Source organism: Clavelina lepadiformis, chromosome 4, assembly GCF_947623445.1.
Source record: "Clavelina lepadiformis chromosome 4, kaClaLepa1.1, whole genome shotgun sequence".
Taxonomy (NCBI): domain Eukaryota; kingdom Metazoa; phylum Chordata; class Ascidiacea; order Aplousobranchia; family Clavelinidae; genus Clavelina; species Clavelina lepadiformis.
The window spans coordinates 4,782,434-4,804,591 of NC_135243.1; the positions used below are offsets into that span (position 1 = coordinate 4,782,434).

The following is a 22,158-nucleotide window of genomic DNA, read 5'->3' on the forward strand; positions in this document are numbered from 1 at the left end:
TACCTAGCTTGCAATCTACGAGCGGTGGTGAAGCTTCGTACAAAACATCCAGCAAAGTAATTTGAACAATGGTTCTCAACCTGTTGATGTATCCAAGGGTTTACAAAATGCTGTAAGAGTTTACCAGTAGGAATAACCAGTCACGTGAGTAACCAACCTATCAGGAAAGATATTTTAACGAAGATTGTTTATTGGCTTTTATAAAGGCTCTGTCGATTGGTACAACTGCCAATAAAAAATTTAGAAAATTTTTGCTATAACCACAATGGAAACGATTTGATTACCCAAAAATCTTTGTACGCCAGAGCAATCAAAACCCATTCCAATACCGGCCTACTTTCATGTAAGGGTAGAATTTATGAATGAAATCACACCTACGTCTGGCACGTTGTTATATTGTTATAATTCATTCGTTCGGTAACCTCTACCAACTATTGTTATCTGTTTGCGCAGTCGATTTTTCGGTTGCGACTACTTCGATACCAAGCCTTTTTATACCGTTAGAATTTGATTTCATAAATTTGTTCTAATATTTCCTCTGGAGGACATATGTATGCATGTCCTAAACTAGTTAGCTTGAGAGATCGGCTCCTTATTCTGTTTCAAACACTTCATACAATCCAAGTTTGATCGAAAATTAAAACCGTCAGATGAAAGAAGGCTATCATGCTTTTGCGCCAGGAATCGAACCCCAGTCGCAATTAATGTATTTGTTTAGAAACTAGTGAAATAAATTTCACCTACTATATATAGTTTGTGTACAACTTGTGTGAGAATTTCATTACAAAATAGGAAATAGAGAGCTTCTGACAAAAACAGAGCGGAGTCCAACTTAATTGACCGGGCCGCGACACTGGCCTGTATCCATAGGGGCCAAGCCGTTAATTCAATGGGACCGTTTGTCTGCTACCTTTCGGAATTTTCCCGTTTTCCCGGAATTTTCGTTCTTCCTTGGACAACCTGGACACCTTGCGTTACCGTGAAACGACCATATTGATGCTGAGCTTATCGTGGGCACCCAATCGACATCGAGGCCAAACCAACGAACGCTGTTTCAAGTTGTCCAACAGTGAACAATTCAAACCAAACAAGTTACTGAATCACGTGCGCCCGCCACAATGAGCAGCAAGTAAATGGCATCTAGAAGCAACCAATCGTTAAGCATGTCAAAGACAGGATGTGACAAAAACTTTGCCATTATCACTGGTCGCTGTATGACGATGTTGTATTGCAATATATTCACTATAGATTGGTATTTTATCTTAGATTTCCCAGTGCGTATCAAACATTGATCGCGCTTTTAATACAATTTGTACAGGTTAATGTCGAGGCACTAGTGTTTATAATCACGCTGATCGCTAATCACGAAATTCCACGTGTAGGCAAATTCTTTTGCTCTGCGTTGTTTTCTTTGATGCATGGAATGTTGCATTTTGCTGATTGGTTGTACATTGTGGAGTGGTCTTATCACATTTCTAGCAATCACGCCATTCCTCGGGCTATAGCGACATTGTGTTCTTGTGGTTAATTACGCGCTGATTACGTGCTGTGGTTTGTTAAAATCCGTCGCGATTTGCGTTTGGAGGTTCATTCCAGGTGTGGGTTTGAGCGATCAACGGTACAATCGATTTTATATTTACCCCTCATCTGGCTTTGAGGTTTTGCTAAGATGCGTATCTTCCATATTGAAGTGCTTTTAAATGATATTTCTAAAATTAGGATTGTAAACCAGTTTGGAGACGTATAAAAGTTTCTCCGCCAGTGGGCAATACAGTTTGGACAGTTGTTACGTTTAAACAGGTCTGATATTGTGATAAACGGCTTGCTTGCAAGTATTTGATTATGAAGAGTTTTTTTTCGTGGGAAAGACTTTGATCGGAAACAGTTTTTCAGGTTGATTTATCTTGTAAGTATTTTTTGTTCAGTTTTGTTTTAAACATGACAACTTCAGCCGCCAATACAATGGATACGAGCTTCATAGTCAACGAAGAGGAAGGAATTGTTGTCGCAGGTTAGTGTGTCAAACCTTGTGGTGTTCGAAAGGAATGATCTACAGAAACGTAGATATTATGCAACGCAGTATTCAATTTGGTCAACGTTAATTATAGTGACTAGATGAATTCAACTGATTTCTGTTAAATGTAGCTGTAGAATCAGCACCAATTACAAACCCGCCGACTTCAAACGTACCCAAAAGCGAAGAAGACGACGTCGATGAAGGTAACTTCTGTAACTTTTTTCATAAGTAATTTGTCTTCACATTGAATTGATTCTCTCCTAATCATATAGTTCCAGAAACAACACCATTCAGCAACCCGACTACTTCAACTGCTGCCGACATACAAGAAGCTGAAAACGAAGGTAAATTCTGTAGACTGCAGTAAGTTGCTTTAATCAAAATGAACCTGTTCAACATTTCACTAATTTAACCGCCTCTGTTCACAGCTGTGCATCAAACAACTGTCTTTATTTGGTTCCCACGCTTTTGTTTTCAAATCAATGGATATTTCGATTAGTTCTTGGCGCTGATCCAATAGTGATTGACTGAGATGGTTTTAGTATTGCAAAGCAAGCAATATCCATGAATTTAAATGTGTCTAAGGAAAACTACGTACATGGCGGCCTACTTAGAATTCTAACTGGTTATTAAACTTTTATCAGCAGCTGTCGTACCAGCCGACGACACATCTGACTCTAATGCCAACCAAAACAGAAGAAACTGTTGCAACAGAATTTCGAGAATTCTATTCGTTAGCAGTGAGTACCCTTGCTTAAAAATATCATCGCGTAATTTGCAAGCTTAAGTTTGTTTTGAAATTTTTATAGAAAAAACAAGTTGGATGATGTTCGGTGTAAAACTAGTCCTTCATCTGGCTGTGGTTTACACTATCCTGACTGTGTTCCTCTTCAGATATCTACGATTGGAACTTTGTAATAAGACCTATAACGTAAGAATTAAAATCATTAAACGTTTAAAATGCTAACTGTTGTGAAATGTTTTTCTAGAGGGATTCTCCATAAATTTCAACAACCAACCTGCCGATGTAGAGTGCAAGAGATTGTTGAACGAACCATTCTGGAGACATTAGCATGCTTAATCCACCATCAGATCATGGCAAACATTAAATCATGTATTACGTCAAAGTTGATCATGTGAAGTGATCGTGCTGTTTAGTTAATCGCTTTTTTAATGTGTTTGCTTTTTTAGTTATTACAAAATATATCAAAACATGGTTTTATTCGAAGATTTTTTACTTTTGCGCAAATGTAAACAATAAACATGCATTTTTAAGTGAAACATTCTCAATTCTCATGACAAATAGATTCGAGGCTAGTTGAAGCCGTACCTTGTACCGGGAAGTGTTTTAAACAAAAAATGCTCAGTAACTCATATAGTAAGTGCAGGTTTTGTCAAGAAACGTTTTTGACATCGAGGTATATAAAGTGATTGATTTAAGGTTTGATAACTATTTCGCCGGCAACAAATTTCTTGCTTTATGTAGATTAACGGTGTATCTTTGATAGCAAGCACCCTGCGCGAATTTACAAGGAACAATCGAAAGTATTGCTGTAAAACTGTGCTTTATGTGCACTGCCGTAAGTTTAAAATGGCTAAGTCGGTTGCGAAAAGGGATCATGGTGCGCTAGGAATAAATAAAAGCCGGCACGTTTTGAAATTTATGGTTAGGCCATTCGGAAGAGCTATCTATATTATTCTATTCTAGCTATATTACAATGGAACAGCCAACTGGAATTTCTAGTTCTGTTTGGTAATTTTAAAGCATCACCCTATTGATATTTTCATACACGTTGGTGCTCTGTTTAACAATTATACTCCCAAATATTTGGCTCACCATTTTTCCTTTACATTGAGTCAATTAATATTTAATCAGACATTTTTAATTTCAAAGTTTTGCTTGCCTTACTGTTTTGAAGTAAAGAGCACTAAAACGCTGTTTAGAACACTTTTCTCACCAGGTTGCGCAAATTATTGCTGCAACAAGCGGTCATGCATCCGTTTCAAAACAGTTTGAAATTCTTTATTTGCAGCAATAAAGAATTATTAATTCAGAAATAAAGAACCGACAGCCGAATGGTTCCAGCGCTGATCTTTCAATAACTGCGAATCCTGTTTAGCGGACAGTTCCAATTTCGAACAATACTAAACAAGAAATACATTACTATACATCTGTTTTCCTTCGTTGTAGGCTATGACTACTTCACGGTTTGCATTGTGACAAACGAATTTCTTCTGAGCTGTGAAGTTGTGTTGCTTTGCTTATCCTTAATCTATTATTTCAGATGAATGATTTTACGTATAATAAGGGTAAGTATGACGGCATCATTTAGTACACTGTGCGTTGTGTTAGAATCTAAGACAACAAAGAAAACCAAGCAACCATGGTGCGATTGTCTAACTAGTAACTAGGCTAGGGCTAATGGTTACCAGATGGTTCAGTGGTTACCGGATAGACAAGCTTGTGCAGAAGAAACAGTTGCATCTATCAAATTAAATTGTGTTTTCTTGCTATTCATTGGTGTTATGGTATAGTAATAACGGTAATAACAAATAAGCAGAAAAACGAATGAGTGGCACGCAATCGAAAAATGTTTGAGAAACGCTGTGTTACAGTGTTTACCATACGTCATTACAGTGCCACGAAAAATTTGTAATGTGCGGGTCGAGTGTCTTATGGCCACCGCTACGGCTTCGTTCTCATTTGTCGTGTGTCGTCAGATAGTTTATTGTGATATAAATTTAACCACATTCTTTATAGTGTATGGTACCTTTATCGTATACCTTTCTAGTTCGTGTGATCAATGAGATTGATACGTACTTCGCTTGAGCCCTCCCTCCCCAAAGCAAAGAACTCTTTAAAGTTGAAATCGGTACAGTACTTATATCGTTAACCCGAACCCGAACTAACTTACAAAGCTGGACAACTTGCGTTTTAGATTAAACCTTCATTACCATGTGCACGCTGGCCGAATAAAAGGAATTTTTGTAACTTTTGATACAGTGTCTTAGGTGAACAATTTCAGCTTTCCAGTAAAAGCAAACATTGTCGATAAATTAGTAAAATGTATAGATAAATCTAAAATTCTGACATTTGAAACAGTAATAAGTAATAACAGTCTTTAAAGTTAAACATATTTTACCAACGGCAAATATATTTTTGCTTTTACAATCATGAGATAAACCTGTTTTACGAAACAAACGCCTTATTTACTTCTTTAAATGATGCTGAGTTTGGCTCAAACAAAAAGATTTTAAGTTAGTTTTTATGTTGTCCATCAAGTGTATAACCTAGTTATTGTTTAATAGCAGAACGTTTGCCACACTGCTCATTATATCAGTTGGGACAACTCGTAACATCTTGGATGAGAAAGATTGTGGCAAAAGAACAGGACGATGTTGGTTCCTTAACTTAAGATGCTGTATTGCTCTTTGCTTTCGACAGTTGTATTTCGTTTGTTGTATGGCGTGGCTTTGAAGAAATCGCAGCGTACTGAGTTCACTTCAGCCTGCACTGCGATATAAGTTGCACCTGTTCCGAGCAAGTGATCCGATTGAGTATGCATGGTAAAGAGTGAAACCTGGCGTAGCATGGGTTAAAGTAAGTTAAAATTGCCAAGTGGCAAGAAATACCAAAGTTGTAACATCAAATTTTACTTCATTACCTGGTACATATTGATCAATCATGTATAAAGAAATTTGAACATATTTACAATCATGTATAAAAAATACTGTGATGCAATCACTTGCTGAAAGCAAAAGGAGGTAAAAAACAAAACCTCGACTAAATGTAAGAGTCAACAAAAAAACTGTTGTTATACTTATGTTATAAGCCTATGTTTTATTAGGTTTTTAGCAAGTATTAATAATAAATAAATGGAGTAATAAAACTGCGCAAACAAACCACTCTCCTAAATATAGATGTTTTGTTTGTCGAACGCCAATGTACTACAGTGCAATGGTTGACTTATTAGTTGCGTTTATGAGGGTTACTCGAGTCGAGTAGAATCAGAATTGAAAATGTTTATCTGCTGATCAATTGTAAATAACTTGAGACTTCATATGAAATAGCACTTGTGGATGCTCATATATATTGTAGCTTAGATGCGGAAGAGGAAGAATGTTATAAAGTGTATCATATAAGCTATATAAAAACATGCAAATCGATTAAAAAGATATCAATCTGACGTCTTAAAGGGAAAATTAGAATTTTACAAAAATATGTTGTAACCAACTTGGTAGTTTATAAAACAATTTTGAAACCAAACCAAACGTTTTTTTTCCGTAGAGTCGATATGCATTTTGCTAAAGCATTACAAACCGTACCCTACAAGATATCCTTGAAATTCTTATCAAAATATTTTTAAAGAATTTTTAGTTTATAGTATTATGTTGTATTTTTAATTTGTATTTTAAACATTTTTATAGCTGTATATATTTCCTTATTGGTCGTGTCAAAACAACTGTAACAAAACAAAAAACGTCAAGAAAAAAGTAATAAAAAAGTTAATGAAAAAAAGCGATATATAACAAGCCGCAAGGATGTTGGTTGTATATTCTTGTTTGACAAATATCGGTTCGAAGAATTGTTTGCTGTATCGTTTATCTTCATATTTACGTAAACGTATTAAAGGTAGTAACGTAGTTATTAAAGGCTGTAAATCTTTTACAATTTAAAGTATCATGCGAATGGACGAGGTCCGTGGGTGGCTAAACAAGCAGACAAAAGTTGATCATTGTCTAAAGGTCACTTTAGTGGCCTGCAGGTGCAACGAGGAGCCCAGTAAAAAATCATGTACGTGGAAATGTTTGTTTACTCTGTCATGGACATAGTTACATAACCAGAGAGGTTATATGTCATCCAGAAAGCAAAATGGTTTCAATGATTGATAGAAAAGAAACGGTTGCAAACGGATTTTGACCAAACGAGACAAGATAGATCAATTATCATACAGAGCACTATGATGATGATGTGCAGATGCAGCGCAGCTAGCCTGGTGGTCATCGGTTGAACTAAAAGCTGCGGAAAAATTAAAAACGATTTTATGTCATCTTGAAACATTGATAATGTTTGAAAAGGTATCAACTTGCGTTTATGTTTTCCAAAATCGAGTATTTACAACTCGTCAAGACACTTATTAGGTCATTTCAAAGCTTTTTGCCATTCTCTCCAACTATTAGTGATGAGCAGTGCATAAAATCAAGAAGTTTGACGTTCTACGTCGAAGGTCTAAAAAATCCCATTTACAATAGTATAAAGAAGAAGACACAGAACAGTGCAAGCATTAGATGGATCTACAGAAGGATTTTACATAAGCAATTCTTTTTATATTTTATAAAATCAAAGATCGTCGAGCGTAAAGATATTTTCTTATTTTTTTCTATTTCACATCTATAAAATCAGCAAAAGTAAATACTTGATGTTTTACTCTCTCGTGTAGATTTTTCTTATTGCAGTAAGATTAAGACAATACCTTTGATTACTTCGTTTATCTGAGAGCAGAATCTCCGCAATGAAATCTTTCTACGTAGCAATCTTTGTCGCATATTTCTATGTGCAAGCAACCTCGGCAACACCGAATGGAGCGCCGACAAAGGCTTGCACAAGTATGTCGCCAGGTCACTTAGTAAGCGGATCCACGACTGATTATATAAAGACCCAGTCGTTGTCTAATTCAAGGTACAGCGTCGCCACAATGGCAAAGAATTACAGCGCAGGAAGCGTAGTGAAAGGTATAATTTTCTCAAATATTTTCTTATATGATATACAGTATACGCATTTGCTAACGATTGGCGTTAACACATACGAGTTTAATTTAACCTTTATAGGAGCTTATTTTAACCTTTATATTTCACTACCGCGGATTTATAGTTTGGATCGAGGATAGCCAGACTGAAGGCTACAGGGGCATCCTACTGCAGGCAAGGACACTGAATGGAGACAGCGCTCTTGGCCGTTGGAATACTCCACCTGCGAACACGAAACTGCTCAAATGTGTTGAAGCTGACGACGCGGTTACACATAGCAACACTACGCTGAAAACAAGCGATGCGGTGTACGAGTGGTTACCATCAAAAGACTACGGAAGCATAGCATTCGTGTAAGTTATGAGTTGTGGGTATAAGGTTTACCGACTAATTTTATTTTATCGTTTTAAGGAGGAATCCCATCTCGCCTCGGTGAGCAATAATTTGGCATTTACCCAAATGTAATCTGCACACAGCAGTTTTCAATAGCTAGCTACTCAAAAACTGCTTGTCTTGAAATGATCGGATTTTCATAGTTTGGAAGATTTTCAACAAATTGTTCATGTTGGGAAAAGTATACATTGTTCAAAACAACGATTTTGACAAGTTGCACATATATCAATATTTCTCTTCGAAATGCCGCCTTCTCGTTGCGCCGAACTCTCCAAAAAAATGCCCAAGAGGAAAAAAGAAATCGGTCCCGCATAGGATGAACTAAAGAGAATAAGAATATCCCGATTGTGACCACCCCCTAATGGCCATCTCTTCATTTTTGTCTTTGGCTATATCATCGGCTCGCTCATATGTGAATCATTAGGCCTAATCTCAGACAGAAGCTAATATTTGGGTAGAATACGCTAATATCTCAAAATTATAAAGTCAAGTTTTATGAAACAATCATTGACTGGTAGTCGTGGCTTTTTTTTAAAGTCACCAAATATCAGGTTTCATGTAAAATGCAATTACCAAAAAGGTTCTGGTTCCACTGTGTGTAGGGGGCGGTTACACCCGGGGTAGGAAACCAGGCTAATCAACCAGCTGCATTATCGCAATCACACAAACATGTCCCGTAAATGACGACATACTGTGCTTCAAAACATGTTGTCAAAAGCACGATGGAGAGAAACAATGGTAACCAAGAGACAGAAAAGTTCTTGTGAAAACCTTTCGTTTTTTTTTCAAAACAAAGCAATTAAAAATTAGCTGCAAAAAAGCGCTAATGTGCATATTCTTTTTCGATGCTGCTATAAGTCTGTTTTCTTTTGCAGGGCGACTGTAGCTGAAACCCACGATGTCTTTTGGGTTCAGTTAAAATCTTCGACCTTAACAGGAGGAGCGTCTCAACTGTACAGTAACTGTCATTTGTTGTTGACGACGGTTACACTGCTAATATCCACTTTGCTTCAGCGTTAGTTCTGAAATTTAGAATGGCTCGATGTAATTTGTTGAAATTTATTACGTAAGACTTCTAGAAAGAAACCTCAAAAATCCTAAAAAACAAAAATACTTAATAAAAATTGAGATACAGTAGAATGCAATTACATTGAAAAATACAAATATACGCAAGGAAATGAGGTTGTTTTTTTTTTGCGTACAAATGTGTTGCCTAGCCAGCTACTGAAAATTAATCAAGAATATATACAGCTACATCTCGGTTGAAACTAAACTTGATTCTTAACACCAATTGCAAACTTGTCTGGTACAGGTGCCTGCACATAATCTACAACTGCACCAAAAAAACTTGAAAAGAAATTGTTCTGTTAACCTTTTGTTTTGAAATATACATACTATAACATGCTTTATTATATGTTAAATTAGTCGACAAACATGCAGGCTGCACATTTTTAAACTCTAACTCGAACTCTAACAGTTAACTGATAACTCACTGAGAAAAAAATGTTTATAAGTGCCTTTGTTCTTCCTGCGCAAAATCAATTACATAACCTCTCCTGATGACAGTTTTGTTTTGTTTTGATGATCAGAAGAAATATAAATAAACAAATGCAATAAACTTGAGCCAATAGTTTGTGACAAATCTGTGGATGCGGGTTAATGCGGGATTTATCACCAGAGTGCTGGCGACATTCATCTGAACTTTTATTTGAGTGACTGTCAACTTGGTATAGTCAAAGTTATATCACATTTACAAAACAGTTTAAAACTGCAAGGTCTAGAAAGCGTATAAATAACATACATTTGCACTGACAGTGCATCAGTGGAAAAATGAAATAGAAATGAGTGCAGGTAGCACAAAGCATGTGCAATTGTGCATAGCATAGAGGCAGCACATAAGAGCCCTGTGCAAGCGGCGTAAAAAAGTAACGGTTCGACGCAGAATAATAAGCAACTAGTGTCATAGTGATAATGTCTTGTTCACGTAGTAATGACGACGTCACGGCGATTGGTTTTTTGAGCTGGTCAGAAAAAAAAAATCTACATATTGTAAAAAAACGTTCCTAGATGAGATGGCTTGGATTTAGCAAATGCATTCGAACGGAAAAAAATGCTATGTACTTCATCTATTCTGACTTACAATGACTTGGCATTATGGCCATACACCGCGCTGCATCGTAATACTTATTTATTGGTATTGGCAAACTTGCACGTTGCAGTAGAAGTGAGAACACGGCAATAGATTTGTGCGGAGTTAACGATTATCGATACTTTTTCTAACATTTCTATACATTGATACTTTCAGGTTAAAGCCACAGTTGCAAGACTTGCAGAGCTTGGTCGTAGTGTAAAGAAGTTACGCGATAAACAAGTCCAATATAAGATTCGGTTATCAGTAGATTATTCAGAAAGACGTATTGTGTATATCAGAAGTGCGATACCAGCTTGAAGAATAAAACTGAATATGTGAGTTACGAAAAAAATGACTTAAGAAACTTCGGTTAAAAGCCAAATGCACAGTTTCGGTCGGCTCGAGTTTTGTGAAAGTTCTAGTCCTCATATATACTACAACAACAAGTTATTGGTTTACGTATCTATGATTCTGTTAAGATCCTAAGACTGTATTTTTCTTTATCGAGATTTATCTGTAAACCAAAGAAGATCATAAAAATGAGCTATTTGTACCTGGTTGCATTTGTCTCTTTCACTTGTGTCCATACCTCTTTGGGGTTGCCAAATGGGGCACCAACAGGTGTTTGCACGACCATGACACCCAGACACGTCAACTCGTCTACCAACGAAGTTATCCAAGCTCAAACGGCGACAAGGTACAGTGTTGTCACAATGGCTTCAAACTACAGTGCAGGAGACGTCGTGAGAGGTAATTGCGATGACCAAAACCTTGCTCTTTAACTAATGAACCTATCAAAGGTTTACCTGTATCAACTGTTCACCTATCTCTATCTCAGTTCTCAAACTTTTTTGAAAGAAATTACGCAACGGTCTCCTAGCATTTTTTTAAATGCCTCACGGTCCCTTAAAAAATCAACACAGAACAACAGGTTGGTTTTTATGGTATCAATGTGACGGGTGTATCTGCTTCTTTGCAACCAGTTCGGCTTTGTTTGGTTCCGTTTTGGACACCGTAACCCTAATATTGTGAATCACATACAACCGGTTTCGAGCTTTGCCTTGATGGCAAGTAAGGCCGTTTTTTTGGAAGGTGCTTCGCGGTCCCAGAAAATTGTCTCGCCGACCCCAGTTTGAGAACCACTGCTTTAACTAATCAATAGATTTTTATCAGCAACAATTTACTTGACACAAATGACCTTTATGCATACAGTTTGGATTGCGGACAATCAATCCACAGGCTACAGAGGTATCCTGCTACAAGCAAGAAACCTAAATGGAAGTAGCGCACTTGGCCGCTGGAGAACCCCACCGACTAACACAAAGCTGATAACTTGCAGTAGCACAGACGACGCCGTGACTCACAGCAACACAGAATTAAAGACAAACACTCATAGGTTTGATTGGGAAGCTTCGGAAAACTATGGGGATCTCCAGTTTGTGTAAGTGACTTTGTTTTACGCCGTATAGTTTGGGACATTTTGTTTTGCTGGAACCTTCTATATTCTTTTCATACTGATTGATTTTGAGGTATTTCACTGACGCCCAAGTAGCCTACTTATACAGTGCTTCCAACAAAAACGATTATTCTTGTACTTTGTTATTGGCAGTGGCTACTGTAACAATCATGATAAGCGTATTGAAACAGTGTTTTATTATAAACGTTTTCATGTTGTTCCAATACCGTGGCTGCTATGTAGTTACGTATGTTTTAGTTTGCACTGCCAGGTAAGGTATCGCTTTAGAACGTGCTTCAATGCCCATATCTTGTCCCTATTCTTCTTCTTCCTTTTATCAATTGCAGGGTCATGCTGTTGCTGAATTTTGCTTTGTCGTTTGAATTTACTTCTTCTTTCGTATTATGCGATGCTACTATAAGTCTGTTTTCTTTTACAGGGCGACTGTGGCTGAAAACCACGATGTCTTCTGGGTTCAGTTGAAATCTTCGACTGTAACTGGTGAAGCCTGTCACCTTATTTTCAGCAAATACTACTTGCTGCTAACGACTTTTGCACCCTTGATGTTTACTATGCTTCATTAATATTTGTTAAATTCTTAAATATTAATCCTCATATACAAAGTTATACACATCGTAACCTCACTAATTGCTTTATATCGTTGTCAAACAATTTCTGGATTTTGTCGTCAAGTACAATCACACATAATTGTAACGAAAATATAATGGAAAACTTAAGAAAACTAAGAAGTGGTTTGAACTCAAGAAAAGTAAATTCAGTCTAATTTAAGCCAAAAGAAACAGCCTGGTACTTACGAACAAAAAACTTAAATTAACCATTTTTAAGTTCTGGTTCACTGAATAACGAATCCTTAGGATGGGATCAAATGTTCAATAGACATCTTATCTTTCTTATCGCGATTTTCCGACATAAAAAAGCAAAACACAACACAACGTTCAAATTAGTGTACAAGAGTAACAGATAAAGGTTAACCTTTAAATTTGTAAAAATTTGGCCTAGGTAATTGTGCATGTTTCATGTTTGTTTAACATTCGCAACTATCATGGTCTCTGCCAACAACTTGCAATTATTGCCAAGAATTATAAAAATTTAACACCCGACATCATTTGAGAGCTCGCGTAATCGTTTACAGGCATCCAGGCAAATAACTTGAACGGTTTTGATGGATTATAACCGTGGCAAATTAGGTTCGTTTTGATCGTGATCACATTACAATAACCTCAGCATTTATGAATTAATTATTATCAAAGTAAACATTGGCAAAGCATTATCGGTCCAAATACCTCCCGGAGTAAACCGATGCATTGTCTGGCTGGAAGATACCAAAGCACAACCATATATGTCAAAGATACGTACACTATTGATAGCGCTAAATGTAATGACAGATTTTTATCGAAAAGCGGTTATTAGGCTACATATGAAATCATTTCATTAGGTTTGCATCCGTACACTCTTTGCAGCACTTCACTAGGAAATGATCAATATTTCAACAAGTAGACCATTATGTTGAAAGCAAACTAATTGTTAGCAAAAACAAAAATGTCCGCACAATGATATGATAATATTCAGTGTTTACAAGACAAACCCGACAACTTTGGATGCCTTGTTTTTATGGAAGAGAACTTTGTACTGAAGGGGTATTTGATGCTCACGCAAAAATAATTATATAGATAATAATAATAATTTTTAACGCATTGTAAACAGTGCCTTATACGGAGCGGATAGAATATGCATGCAAGCCAATACGTCAGGATTCCGACAGAAGTATTATGTTACTTCCGTCTGTAAAGTGTCTCCAATGTCTGTTGGTGTTATTGAGCGAATCCTGAACAGCACAAAATCATGCAAAAAACGCATTTTGAAAAAAAAAGAATACAGGATAGGTATCATTTTTAATATCGTCCGTATTAACAATTTCTCTTGTATAGAGTACTGAACCGCATTCAGAAGCGTCGTAAACAGTTTATCAGCAGTAGAAACTGAAGCGTAATATATACACAGAACAGAGATCATAAACGCAGATGAATAGGAACAAAAACCAACACAGCTTTAGTAAACTAGTCAAGATCTTTTGCACATAAAATAATTCGCAAAAGGTTAACGACAATGGACGAATTTCTTCTAACGTCTCCCAAATAAAAAGTAATGATAAATAACGTGGAGTAGCCTATGTAAAAACATAGTCGTAGTATGATCTCCTTCCCTATGTAGATATTATATACATACAATTAATCATAGCATATTGAATATTCAGCGTATACAATAGTTTAAAATCCAACATAATTAATATCTGAGTTAAGAGTTCTTGTGAGAATGATGCTGGTCTACCTGGTCATCTTTATAACTTTCGTTGGTTCTCAAACCGCATCTGGGTATCCGAGTGGAGCGCCAGCATCGAGTTGCAACAGCATGATGCCCAGGCATAAACTCAACGGATCTTCCACTGTCTTTATTTCAGGGCAAACGTCGACAAGGTACAGTGTCGTCACAATGGCCTTAAACCACAGTGTAGGAGACGTTGTGAGAGGTAAAAGTTCTCCTACAAACTTCACTTCATAATTGCTATGGGGATGAATACTTGTAATTTAAAGATTTGCAATCCTTTTCGTCAATGGGTATGAAGGTCCAATTAACTTCTTCTACATTCGATCTTACGTAGTTTGGGTGGAGGACAACCAAACCACTGGCTACAAAGGTATCCTCCTGCAGGCAAGGACACCCAATGGGCACAGTGCCAGAGGTACATGGAGAAGCCCACCAGCCAATACAAAACTAATCGCTTGTGATGAAGGCAACGATACCGTAAGCCACAGCAATACAATGCTGAAGACACACAACGACGTTTACGAATGGGTGCCGGGGAAGTCATACGGCAAGATACAGTTTGTGTAAGTGTCAGTTTTATCAAAATTGTTAAGTCAATACACAAGTTTCGTTGAACGACACTTTCATCGGTCATTTGATAAGTCATCTTACGCAAGTGTGGGTAGTCTATACGCTAGTAAATGGACCCGGCAGAATACACACAATTACTGTCTTATTAATGTGTTTTTGGGTGTACGTTATATAGAAGCAACAACACCATACGTCATCAATAACCACACCCTATCGGGATGTATAATATTACAGCAAAACGTTACAGTAATCCTACACTGCCGGTGTCAGTTGCGTTGCCTTAAGCCTATATAGTGGAAGAGAGCAGTAGTCCGACGTCTAAAAATCACTGCCAGCATATGTGTCTTGGCATAACACTTGAAGACACGCCTGAAGGGGGCGTGAAGCTTAGCTTTTTTCGACTTTCCGCCAATTTAATCCAAATGTTCACCAGCAAGCTTAGGTATTTGCATAAGCAAGCCGATGACTGCATAAGAGTCAAGACATTACAAAAATATTACAGCACAAAACCTAACAGGTTAACGGATAACTCCATTGACGTTAATTTTTACAGGGCTACCATAGCTGCATCGCGCTCTGTTTTTTGGGTCCAGTTGAAATCTTCTACAATCAATGGAGCATCACGTCTGCTATACAGCAACTGCAACTTGATTCTTACAATGTTCAATTTTCTAATTACAGCTGCACTTAGGTATTAATTCTAAGCGTTTAACACTTTTAGCAATCAGTGGGCAATAACATACATAATCACTCCATGTACATATACTTTCAATAAGATTTTGTAAATAAACGAAACGTATAAATTACATAACGAAGAAATAAAATTTGTCACCAATATAAAGCAGCTGTTGAGCCGTCGAGTTTGACCAGGTTATGATGGAACATGTCTACTTAAAAGCTGTATACCTTCAAGTTGAACAACGACATCTAACATCCCAAGCTAGGCAAAGGCGTTTACAAACTACCGACTGTATTTAGTGATGCTGTACATCACTGTCGATACAACGGAGAAAATTACATCTGGCGGCGAGCATCAATGTCATCCACCTTCCAAATATTATCATTGGTTTGCAGTTTTGCTGTACAGTACAAACTCGGGCTCGTCAACAATGCCTTCCATTTTTGTCATGGCCAGAATGCCAAGGCCAATGCCAGAAACATTATCACATTGTAACTACAGTAAATTATACAGGGATTTTACAAACAGTGTACCTACTACAAATCATGCTAATCCTGACCACGCAATAGATGAATAAATGACATCATTATTTTCATCCAGAGAACACAACAAGAGAGTTTTTTTAACACTGGTGGCCAGTCTGCCTAAAGCTGAGTAATCTGTTAGGGACAAGTTTTTTTGAAAGGGTACGCAGTATGCAATGTAAGTAGAATGATATAGACCTGGGTCACCTGGGTAAACCAGAAAATGTCCACCAAACTTCATACCGTCTGTTAAAAAGTAACCTTGGTGATGGAGATCGCGAAAAACTTCATACTGGATATTTTCATCAGCAGATAGTTCAATATCTGAAGAGCTTAACGAAGGATATCTGAAGTCAAACTGACTTTTCTCAGGCAACCTAACCCAAGTTTGTTCTGTTCCATAGCGCTCCACCTTTTCAATTTCTGATAACTTAAATTGTTCGAAGTCCACAACAGCGTGTTCTGCTGTGGCAGTACTGGACATATCCATACTGCAAACAGAATCAGCTGTATTTTTACATTCAATACGAGCAATGTCGGGATTTCGACAAGTAGCCATTGGTTGTGAGGTCTCAATACTATCAATTTTAGTCAAATCATTTTTCTTTTCTTGTTTTTCTAACTTGAGTTGTTTTCCACGTTTAATGTCCGTCGCCATCATATCCAAATCGATCAACTTCTGTTCCTGTTTCAGCCGCTTCTGAATTTCATATTGTTTTAATCTTTCGTCTTTGATCTTCTCCTTGTATCCACTTAAGTCAACATCAGTAGGAAAATTAGACTGGTCCAACATCTTGGAATTGACAAAATTCAGGATAAATTTTGCCTCAATCTTGCTCAAGTTAAGTGGGATTCCTAGCTGAGAGTTTTGTCTTGACTTTCGAGGAAAACATCCGCTAAGTGAGCCCACAATCCGATATTTTTCTCGTAGCAACTGGACGTCTTCAGAACTCCAAACAAGGATTTTTCCATGACAATTATAAATCGTCACTTCACTCACATCCTGGTTGGTTTCCATATTGTCCTCGTTTAACATCTAAAAACAATTTGCAGCTGCAAATTTCGACAAAAGAAGAAACATGTTAAAACAGAATTTAAAAAACTTTTTCTCTGTTTTGCTCTTTCACTGCACAGAGTATGTAGCAAGCAAGAGCATCATACAAAGCAGTTGCTTCTTATAGTGGTAAAAATGAGTTTAATTGGTGCTCAAAACAGCTACAGTTACAATGTTTGGTACTCTAAATAATATAAAACACCAAAAAATGTGTGCTTCTACATAGGCAATTCTACAATATGACAAATATAGGAACCTCAACTCTGGCTTAGAATAAATGTATCATCGATTTTTCTTAATGACACTTGCTCTCATTCTGTCTATCAGTTGTCTATTACCTTGTTTTGATCCTTCACAATAAGAAGATAAACGTGAAGTATTCATGAACGTCCTACCGTAATCATTAATAAGTAAACACAGATTGACGTAAGTATGACAACTATTAATTTAATCTTTATGGCTGGTCAATAAAATCAACAATAATAATATTACTTTCTGGTAAATTTGTTTACCGATACTGTAGTTGTCCTCATTGCGTACGCCCCCAATCTGAATATGATATTACTAATCCTATTCAGACATAGGCCTAGGCTAGTAAAATGTAAAAAGCATTTTAATTCTTTCGGAGTGAGTATTTTTTGGGTTTCCCCTTATAAGTAGCTACAGTCTTAAGTTTCACAAAAATAAGATGTTTTTTAATTTTTTGGAATATCACCAAGAACATGATAATTAACGAATTATTTACATACTAAATAATTAGCATTAGATTTACGGATCTAGTATTATTTTTTGTGAAGTTAAATTATTGCGTTTAACCTAAACAATTATCATTTATTTATAAAACACATAATCTATGGGAAAGAATAGAAAGAGATTAAAATAGTTTTTAAAGGATGTCACTGTTCCACTGGAAAAATCGTGTTTGAAGCTGATTTTCACAGATTTTTGTTAACCGAGCTTAAATGACATAACATAGTAACTTAAACTTAACCTAAATCTACCTTCTAATCTAAATCTAACTCCACTAAAACCTTAAATAGCAAAAATCAACTTTTTGAACACCCATTTTCATAACCTAACTTGCTATCTTTAACAACGGGATGTATGTATGACCTATATATTATATGCAAGAAGATGAAATAGTTACGTCGTTTTTTAAATCCGTAAAAATATTAAAATGTTCCGTAAATTAGTGTTGCACGGTCCGCGGCGATAGTGAACGAAAATGTTAGCATCTAAGCTTAGTTTGAGCAGCACTTGAACTTATCTGCAAATAACATATGTGTTGCATTTAGCTGCACATAACCCAGATTGCAAAGTTTGCTGTTGTTTGGGTCAGAAATCCCCCGGTCCCGAACAATACGATGAAACAATAACAATTATACGCGGAATTAATATTAACCTAGTTACTCGCGCACTTGGCAAAGTTTCCTATCTGACACATAATTGCTGAACACACTTGGGCTCTGTTTCACTTTTGCACTCACAACTCCAGCTTCAAAATCGAGTATTATTACCTCATATTTTTTTTATTGAAGCCTATAGGCTGCCCCAACGCCGTTAAGTCCAAAAGTCAGAATGTGAAAGTATGAAAATCCCATATTTTCAATTGCAAACACTGTAACTTCATATAGTTGCATAAGTTACATGTTGATTGATGCACACCAAATGAGCTACTGGAAAGTTTGGGTAATGTATCTATTTACTGATTTAAAATTAATTTCATGTAATACCGGGACAAAATTGCGAAAGGTATTAGGCTATGTTGGTGTTAGATTTATTAGCATATTTATCTCGCACTTCAAAAGCAAACTTTCCAACTGAGTTGCAAACTACAGCCATTGCACTTGACAGAAGTAATTAATAGATCCAAGGAAATCAATGCCAATTAAAGTTATCACAGTGTCAACTCATTCATAAATGGTGTATGATATCAGGTAAAATTATAGGAAAAATTTTTGTCAGAGAGGACACGCTTGCAAGGTATAAATTTGCCATTCGACCATTCCAGTAAAAGAATTCATAAATTTTCTTTTTGAGCTAAGGTTTTTTGGACAAGAACATCTTTAAACAGACATGTTCTAATCAATCTAATGCATAATGCAGCTTTTAACTTGAACAATATGGGAACTCATTTCCCCTATAAACAAAGCTGTTTAGTGGGCCGGATTCGTATTTTTTATTGCTCATTTTTACTGTTAGCATATAGTGTTGCTTCTTGTGCTTTATATATTTGTTTAGGATAATAAGACAATTTTGAAAAGTGGTAATATAAATACATTTTAATGGTAAGATCTGTTACTCTATCGTCATCCTTTCTTTTTGGCAAAGTTGTTAATGTAAAAAGGCTAAAGATATTTACAAGTTTACATGTTATTTTTGATGTCAGAATGTACTACCATAGCTAAAATAAACATAGCATCGGTGTGAAAATGCAGCCTGATTATTTAGTTTCCACCTGTTTTGGGTGAGCAATAAGATTCTTCATAGGACCCTAATGTTTCACTTTGAGTTACCGGTACTTTAATTTTCCACTTCTCTTAAATTATCTTGAAACTACATGAAAATTTATAAGGTTTAGCAAAGTTTGCATCCAATAGTCTTAATGCCCTATCTCTTTAATGCAGTCTTTTGTCGTTCTGTTTTGTTTCGTTTTTAAAAAGTCAAATTTCTTTTCCAGGATAAGCACATAAGCTTACTTCTTCATTACTTGGCAATATGGAAAAAATACATCAAAGTGTTGAAGAAAAATGTAAAACAAAATCATTGGAAATACTAGTCGAGTTTATTCTCGAGGAGTTGAAACAGATGCGCCAGGACATGAAACATGAAGTCAGACAGTTGGATAAAACTCTCCGTCAAGTTTTGCCGATATCAAGTTCTCTATGTAGTGCCAGTGGATTTCAAGCTGGAGAGATCAATATCGATGAAGTGGATTATCAGGATGATGATGGTGCTGATTCCAACATCTTCATGGACTTTAACTTAAGGAATAGATACTCTAACCAAGATCAAGCTGGTGAAATTGAAAGTCACCATAGCAGGACTGACGAATCTGTTCATAATTGGGAGCAGGAATGCGAACTTGAAACTTCAGCAAGCGCAGTAAAAGTCGAAGTTGAGGAAGACGTGGATCCTTTAAAATGGTGTTTTAACGACGAGGAGCAAAGTAAAACACAGTATAGTTTGTCAACCTCGCAGTTGTTTGGTTTAGATGAAATAAAAAAAAGAAAGCCTTTTGGATTAAAACGACATAAAACGCCGGCTAAATTATTGCATGGTAGCCAACCAACTTCCAGTAAAACACGAAAACAAACTTATCCATGCTCTGAGTGCAGCAAAACTTTTCAACAAAAGTGTCGCTTGACCAGACACATGCGAACTCACACAGGCATCAGACCTTTTAAGTGTGTGGTTTGTGGTAAAGCATTTGGTAGACAAGACACACTTACAAGACATAAACTAGTTCACTTGAGCAAAGAAGACTATAGTAACCCATTTTTTGCTAAGGTTTATGGGTCAAGAATGCTTTTGAATGAAGACATGCAGACACATGGTGATGCTACAAAAGTTGCACTAAATGAAGACGATGGTGATTAGCAATTAACAAACGTTGATTTGTGTTTTATTTCCACACCGTAAAGGGAACTTGATCGAATATACGCATTTTCATTGGTCTGTTTCTTGCTGTTAAACTTGTATTATTTTCCTGATAAAAGTTTTTATATGTGTGGTGTTGTGAAATATTTGCAACATCTTTTTTGTGCTGTAGTGTTTTTAGGTATGATACTTGTTAATTCACACTGGTGTCAAACCTTAGAAGTGTGTCATCTGTGGTAAACATTTGCTCGACAGGACACAATTGCCACACATAAACTTGTCCATGCAATGGAAAAACTCAAAAGTGTCCAGTTTGTGCAAAGATTTATGGGATAAAGTTGACTTTAACAGCTAACATGCAGACACATCTTGCTAATGTTGCATAATTTGAAACTAACTTTTGCTATGAACAAAGTTTTTATTCTGTTTGGTTTGTTTTCCACTACATGAATGTTTTGCTAGCAAATGATTATGAGACTATGATTATGTTATAAATTAATCAACATTTTTCAATGATTTGTTTTTTTTTTAATTTTTCGTATAAATTTGTTTGCAAGTACAGAAGTCAAAGGTATAAAATGTTAAAACTATTAAGTAACAAATATATATAAAAGCACTGTAGAATCGGAGCTTGTGTCCATATACTTCTGTTTGTCTAAATGTCTTGTGTAATACAAACAGATATATATACAGTACATATAGTTGTTATGTAAATGTTTTGCATGGAAAAACTGGAAAAAAATTTATAAATGACTGTTCTTTAGTTTTTATTTTGTTGTAAATTTAAAACTGCAACAGAAATCATGACGTTGGCGAATTATTATTAATGTGCTAATACTGCTAATTTGTTTTATGCGTTCTTTTGCTAAAACCATGACTTTCGTTTCAGGATAGGTCATTTTTTGTTGTCATTCTCATATTTGGTTTGTTAACTGAAAACTGCATTAGAAAAACTTCATTCTTTTGCTGATCAATGATATGGAGAGAGACCACCAGATTGCTGATGAAAAATGTAAAACCAGATCGCTAGAATTACTTGTAGAGTTTATCCTGGAGGAGTTGAAACAGATGCGCCAGGACATGAAAATTGAAGTCCGATGTTTGCATGAAACTCTGTGTCGGGTGTTTCCGATATCAAGTCAGCTTTGTCAGAATCATGAAGCTGCAGATATTACTCGTCAAGATGAAGAAGTCGCTACCAAAGTCGATCACTCAGAGGATGGTGACGCAGATCCCGACATTTTCGGTGATAAAATACCGAAGATGTTTGATCATCAAAATCAGAAAGAAACAGTTGAAAGTAATGTTTGCCAGGTAAAAGAACCGTTCCTTAGCTTCAGCTTAAAAGATGTATTTCCCTATCATGTAAATGCAGATGACGTAGGAAATCATGACAACCAGGAATATGTTCATAATTCTGCGTTGGAGCAAGACTCGGAAAACACAGTGAAAACGGAAGTGGTGGAAGATATGGACACTGCAAAATGGTATTTCAATAACCAGAATCAAAGTGAAACAAAACACGGTCTCTCATTATTGCAAAATTCTGACCCGAGCAAAACAAACAGGAGGAAAATTGCATATTCAAAACTAAATAAAATGGAAACGCACAGCAAACAATCAGTTTCTGATAATGAACA

The 22,158-nt window shown here is 36.3% G+C and overlaps 5 protein-coding genes across 7 annotated transcripts; 4 read left to right on the top strand and 1 right to left on the bottom strand.

Moving 5' to 3' along the window:
* Positions 1-1,884: 1,884 nt before the first annotated feature.
* On the top strand, positions 1,885-3,309 carry LOC143452756 (uncharacterized). Of its 2 annotated transcripts, none has more exons than XM_076953837.1 (6): positions 1,885-2,011; positions 2,146-2,220; positions 2,290-2,361; positions 2,662-2,757; positions 2,827-2,931; positions 3,007-3,309. In XM_076953837.1, coding segments are annotated over exons 1-6 (423 nt in total). In that variant the 5' UTR covers positions 1,885-1,938; the 3' UTR covers positions 3,009-3,309. The 2 variants fall into 2 exon arrangements, with proteins under 2 accessions (XP_076809952.1, XP_076809953.1); XM_076953838.1 differs by having other exon boundaries at positions 2,665-2,757; positions 3,007-3,306.
* A 4,131-nt stretch (positions 3,310-7,440) lies between these two features.
* Positions 7,441-9,292, top strand: LOC143452141 (putative defense protein 3). The gene is made up of 3 exons (XM_076953001.1): positions 7,441-7,750; positions 7,890-8,118; positions 9,034-9,292. The coding sequence occupies exons 1-3, from the start codon at positions 7,531-7,533 to the stop codon at positions 9,176-9,178; spliced, it is 594 nt and encodes a 197-aa protein (XP_076809116.1). The 5' UTR covers positions 7,441-7,530; the 3' UTR covers positions 9,179-9,292.
* Positions 9,293-10,402: 1,110 nt separating this feature from the next.
* On the top strand, positions 10,403-12,485 carry LOC143452216 (putative defense protein 3). The gene is made up of 3 exons (XM_076953101.1): positions 10,403-11,039; positions 11,502-11,730; positions 12,185-12,485. Exons 1-3 carry the CDS (start codon positions 10,829-10,831, stop codon positions 12,327-12,329), a joined length of 585 nt encoding a protein of 194 aa, XP_076809216.1. The 5' UTR covers positions 10,403-10,828; the 3' UTR covers positions 12,330-12,485.
* A 1,515-nt stretch (positions 12,486-14,000) lies between these two features.
* On the top strand, positions 14,001-15,359 carry LOC143453111 (putative defense protein 3). Its single transcript, XM_076954263.1, has 3 exons — positions 14,001-14,293; positions 14,426-14,654; positions 15,215-15,359. Exons 1-3 carry the CDS (start codon positions 14,080-14,082, stop codon positions 15,357-15,359), a joined length of 588 nt encoding a protein of 195 aa, XP_076810378.1. The 5' UTR covers positions 14,001-14,079.
* A 106-nt stretch (positions 15,360-15,465) lies between these two features.
* Positions 15,466-17,489, bottom strand: LOC143453110 (tRNA-splicing endonuclease subunit Sen34-like). Of its 2 annotated transcripts, none has more exons than XM_076954262.1 (2): positions 17,175-17,489; positions 15,466-16,900 (listed from the first exon to the last, which is right to left on the bottom strand). In XM_076954262.1, exon 2 carries the CDS (start codon positions 16,898-16,900, stop codon positions 15,884-15,886), a length of 1,017 nt encoding a protein of 338 aa, XP_076810377.1. In that variant the 5' UTR covers positions 17,175-17,489; the 3' UTR covers positions 15,466-15,883. The 2 variants fall into 2 exon arrangements, with proteins under 2 accessions (XP_076810377.1, XP_076810376.1); XM_076954261.1 differs by having other exon boundaries at positions 15,466-16,917.
* Between the last annotated feature and the right edge of the window lie 4,669 nt (positions 17,490-22,158).

Bases quoted from the DNA above. Each gene is read 5' to 3' on its own strand.
- LOC143453110 (XM_076954262.1), bottom strand. From the start codon at position 16,900: ATGTTAAACGAGGACAATATGGAAACCAACCAGGATGTGAGTGAAGTG.
- LOC143452756 (XM_076953837.1), top strand. From the start codon at position 1,939: ATGACAACTTCAGCCGCCAATACAATGGATACGAGCTTCATAGTCAAC. The intron at 2,012-2,145 runs GTTAGTGTGTCA...TGTTAAATGTAG, and splicing joins GGAAGGAATTGTTGTCGCAG to CTGTAGAATCAGCACCAATT. The intron at 2,758-2,826 runs GTGAGTACCCTT...AAATTTTTATAG, and splicing joins GAGAATTCTATTCGTTAGCA to AAAAAACAAGTTGGATGATG.
- LOC143452141 (XM_076953001.1), top strand. From the start codon at position 7,531: ATGAAATCTTTCTACGTAGCAATCTTTGTCGCATATTTCTATGTGCAA. The intron at 7,751-7,889 runs GTATAATTTTCT...GCGGATTTATAG, and splicing joins CGCAGGAAGCGTAGTGAAAG to TTTGGATCGAGGATAGCCAG. The intron at 8,119-9,033 runs GTAAGTTATGAG...TTTCTTTTGCAG, and splicing joins TACGGAAGCATAGCATTCGT to GGCGACTGTAGCTGAAACCC.
- LOC143453111 (XM_076954263.1), top strand. From the start codon at position 14,080: ATGATGCTGGTCTACCTGGTCATCTTTATAACTTTCGTTGGTTCTCAA. The intron at 14,294-14,425 runs GTAAAAGTTCTC...GATCTTACGTAG, and splicing joins TGTAGGAGACGTTGTGAGAG to TTTGGGTGGAGGACAACCAA. The intron at 14,655-15,214 runs GTAAGTGTCAGT...TAATTTTTACAG, and splicing joins TACGGCAAGATACAGTTTGT to GGCTACCATAGCTGCATCGC.
- LOC143452216 (XM_076953101.1), top strand. From the start codon at position 10,829: ATGAGCTATTTGTACCTGGTTGCATTTGTCTCTTTCACTTGTGTCCAT. The intron at 11,040-11,501 runs GTAATTGCGATG...TTATGCATACAG, and splicing joins TGCAGGAGACGTCGTGAGAG to TTTGGATTGCGGACAATCAA. The intron at 11,731-12,184 runs GTAAGTGACTTT...TTTCTTTTACAG, and splicing joins TATGGGGATCTCCAGTTTGT to GGCGACTGTGGCTGAAAACC.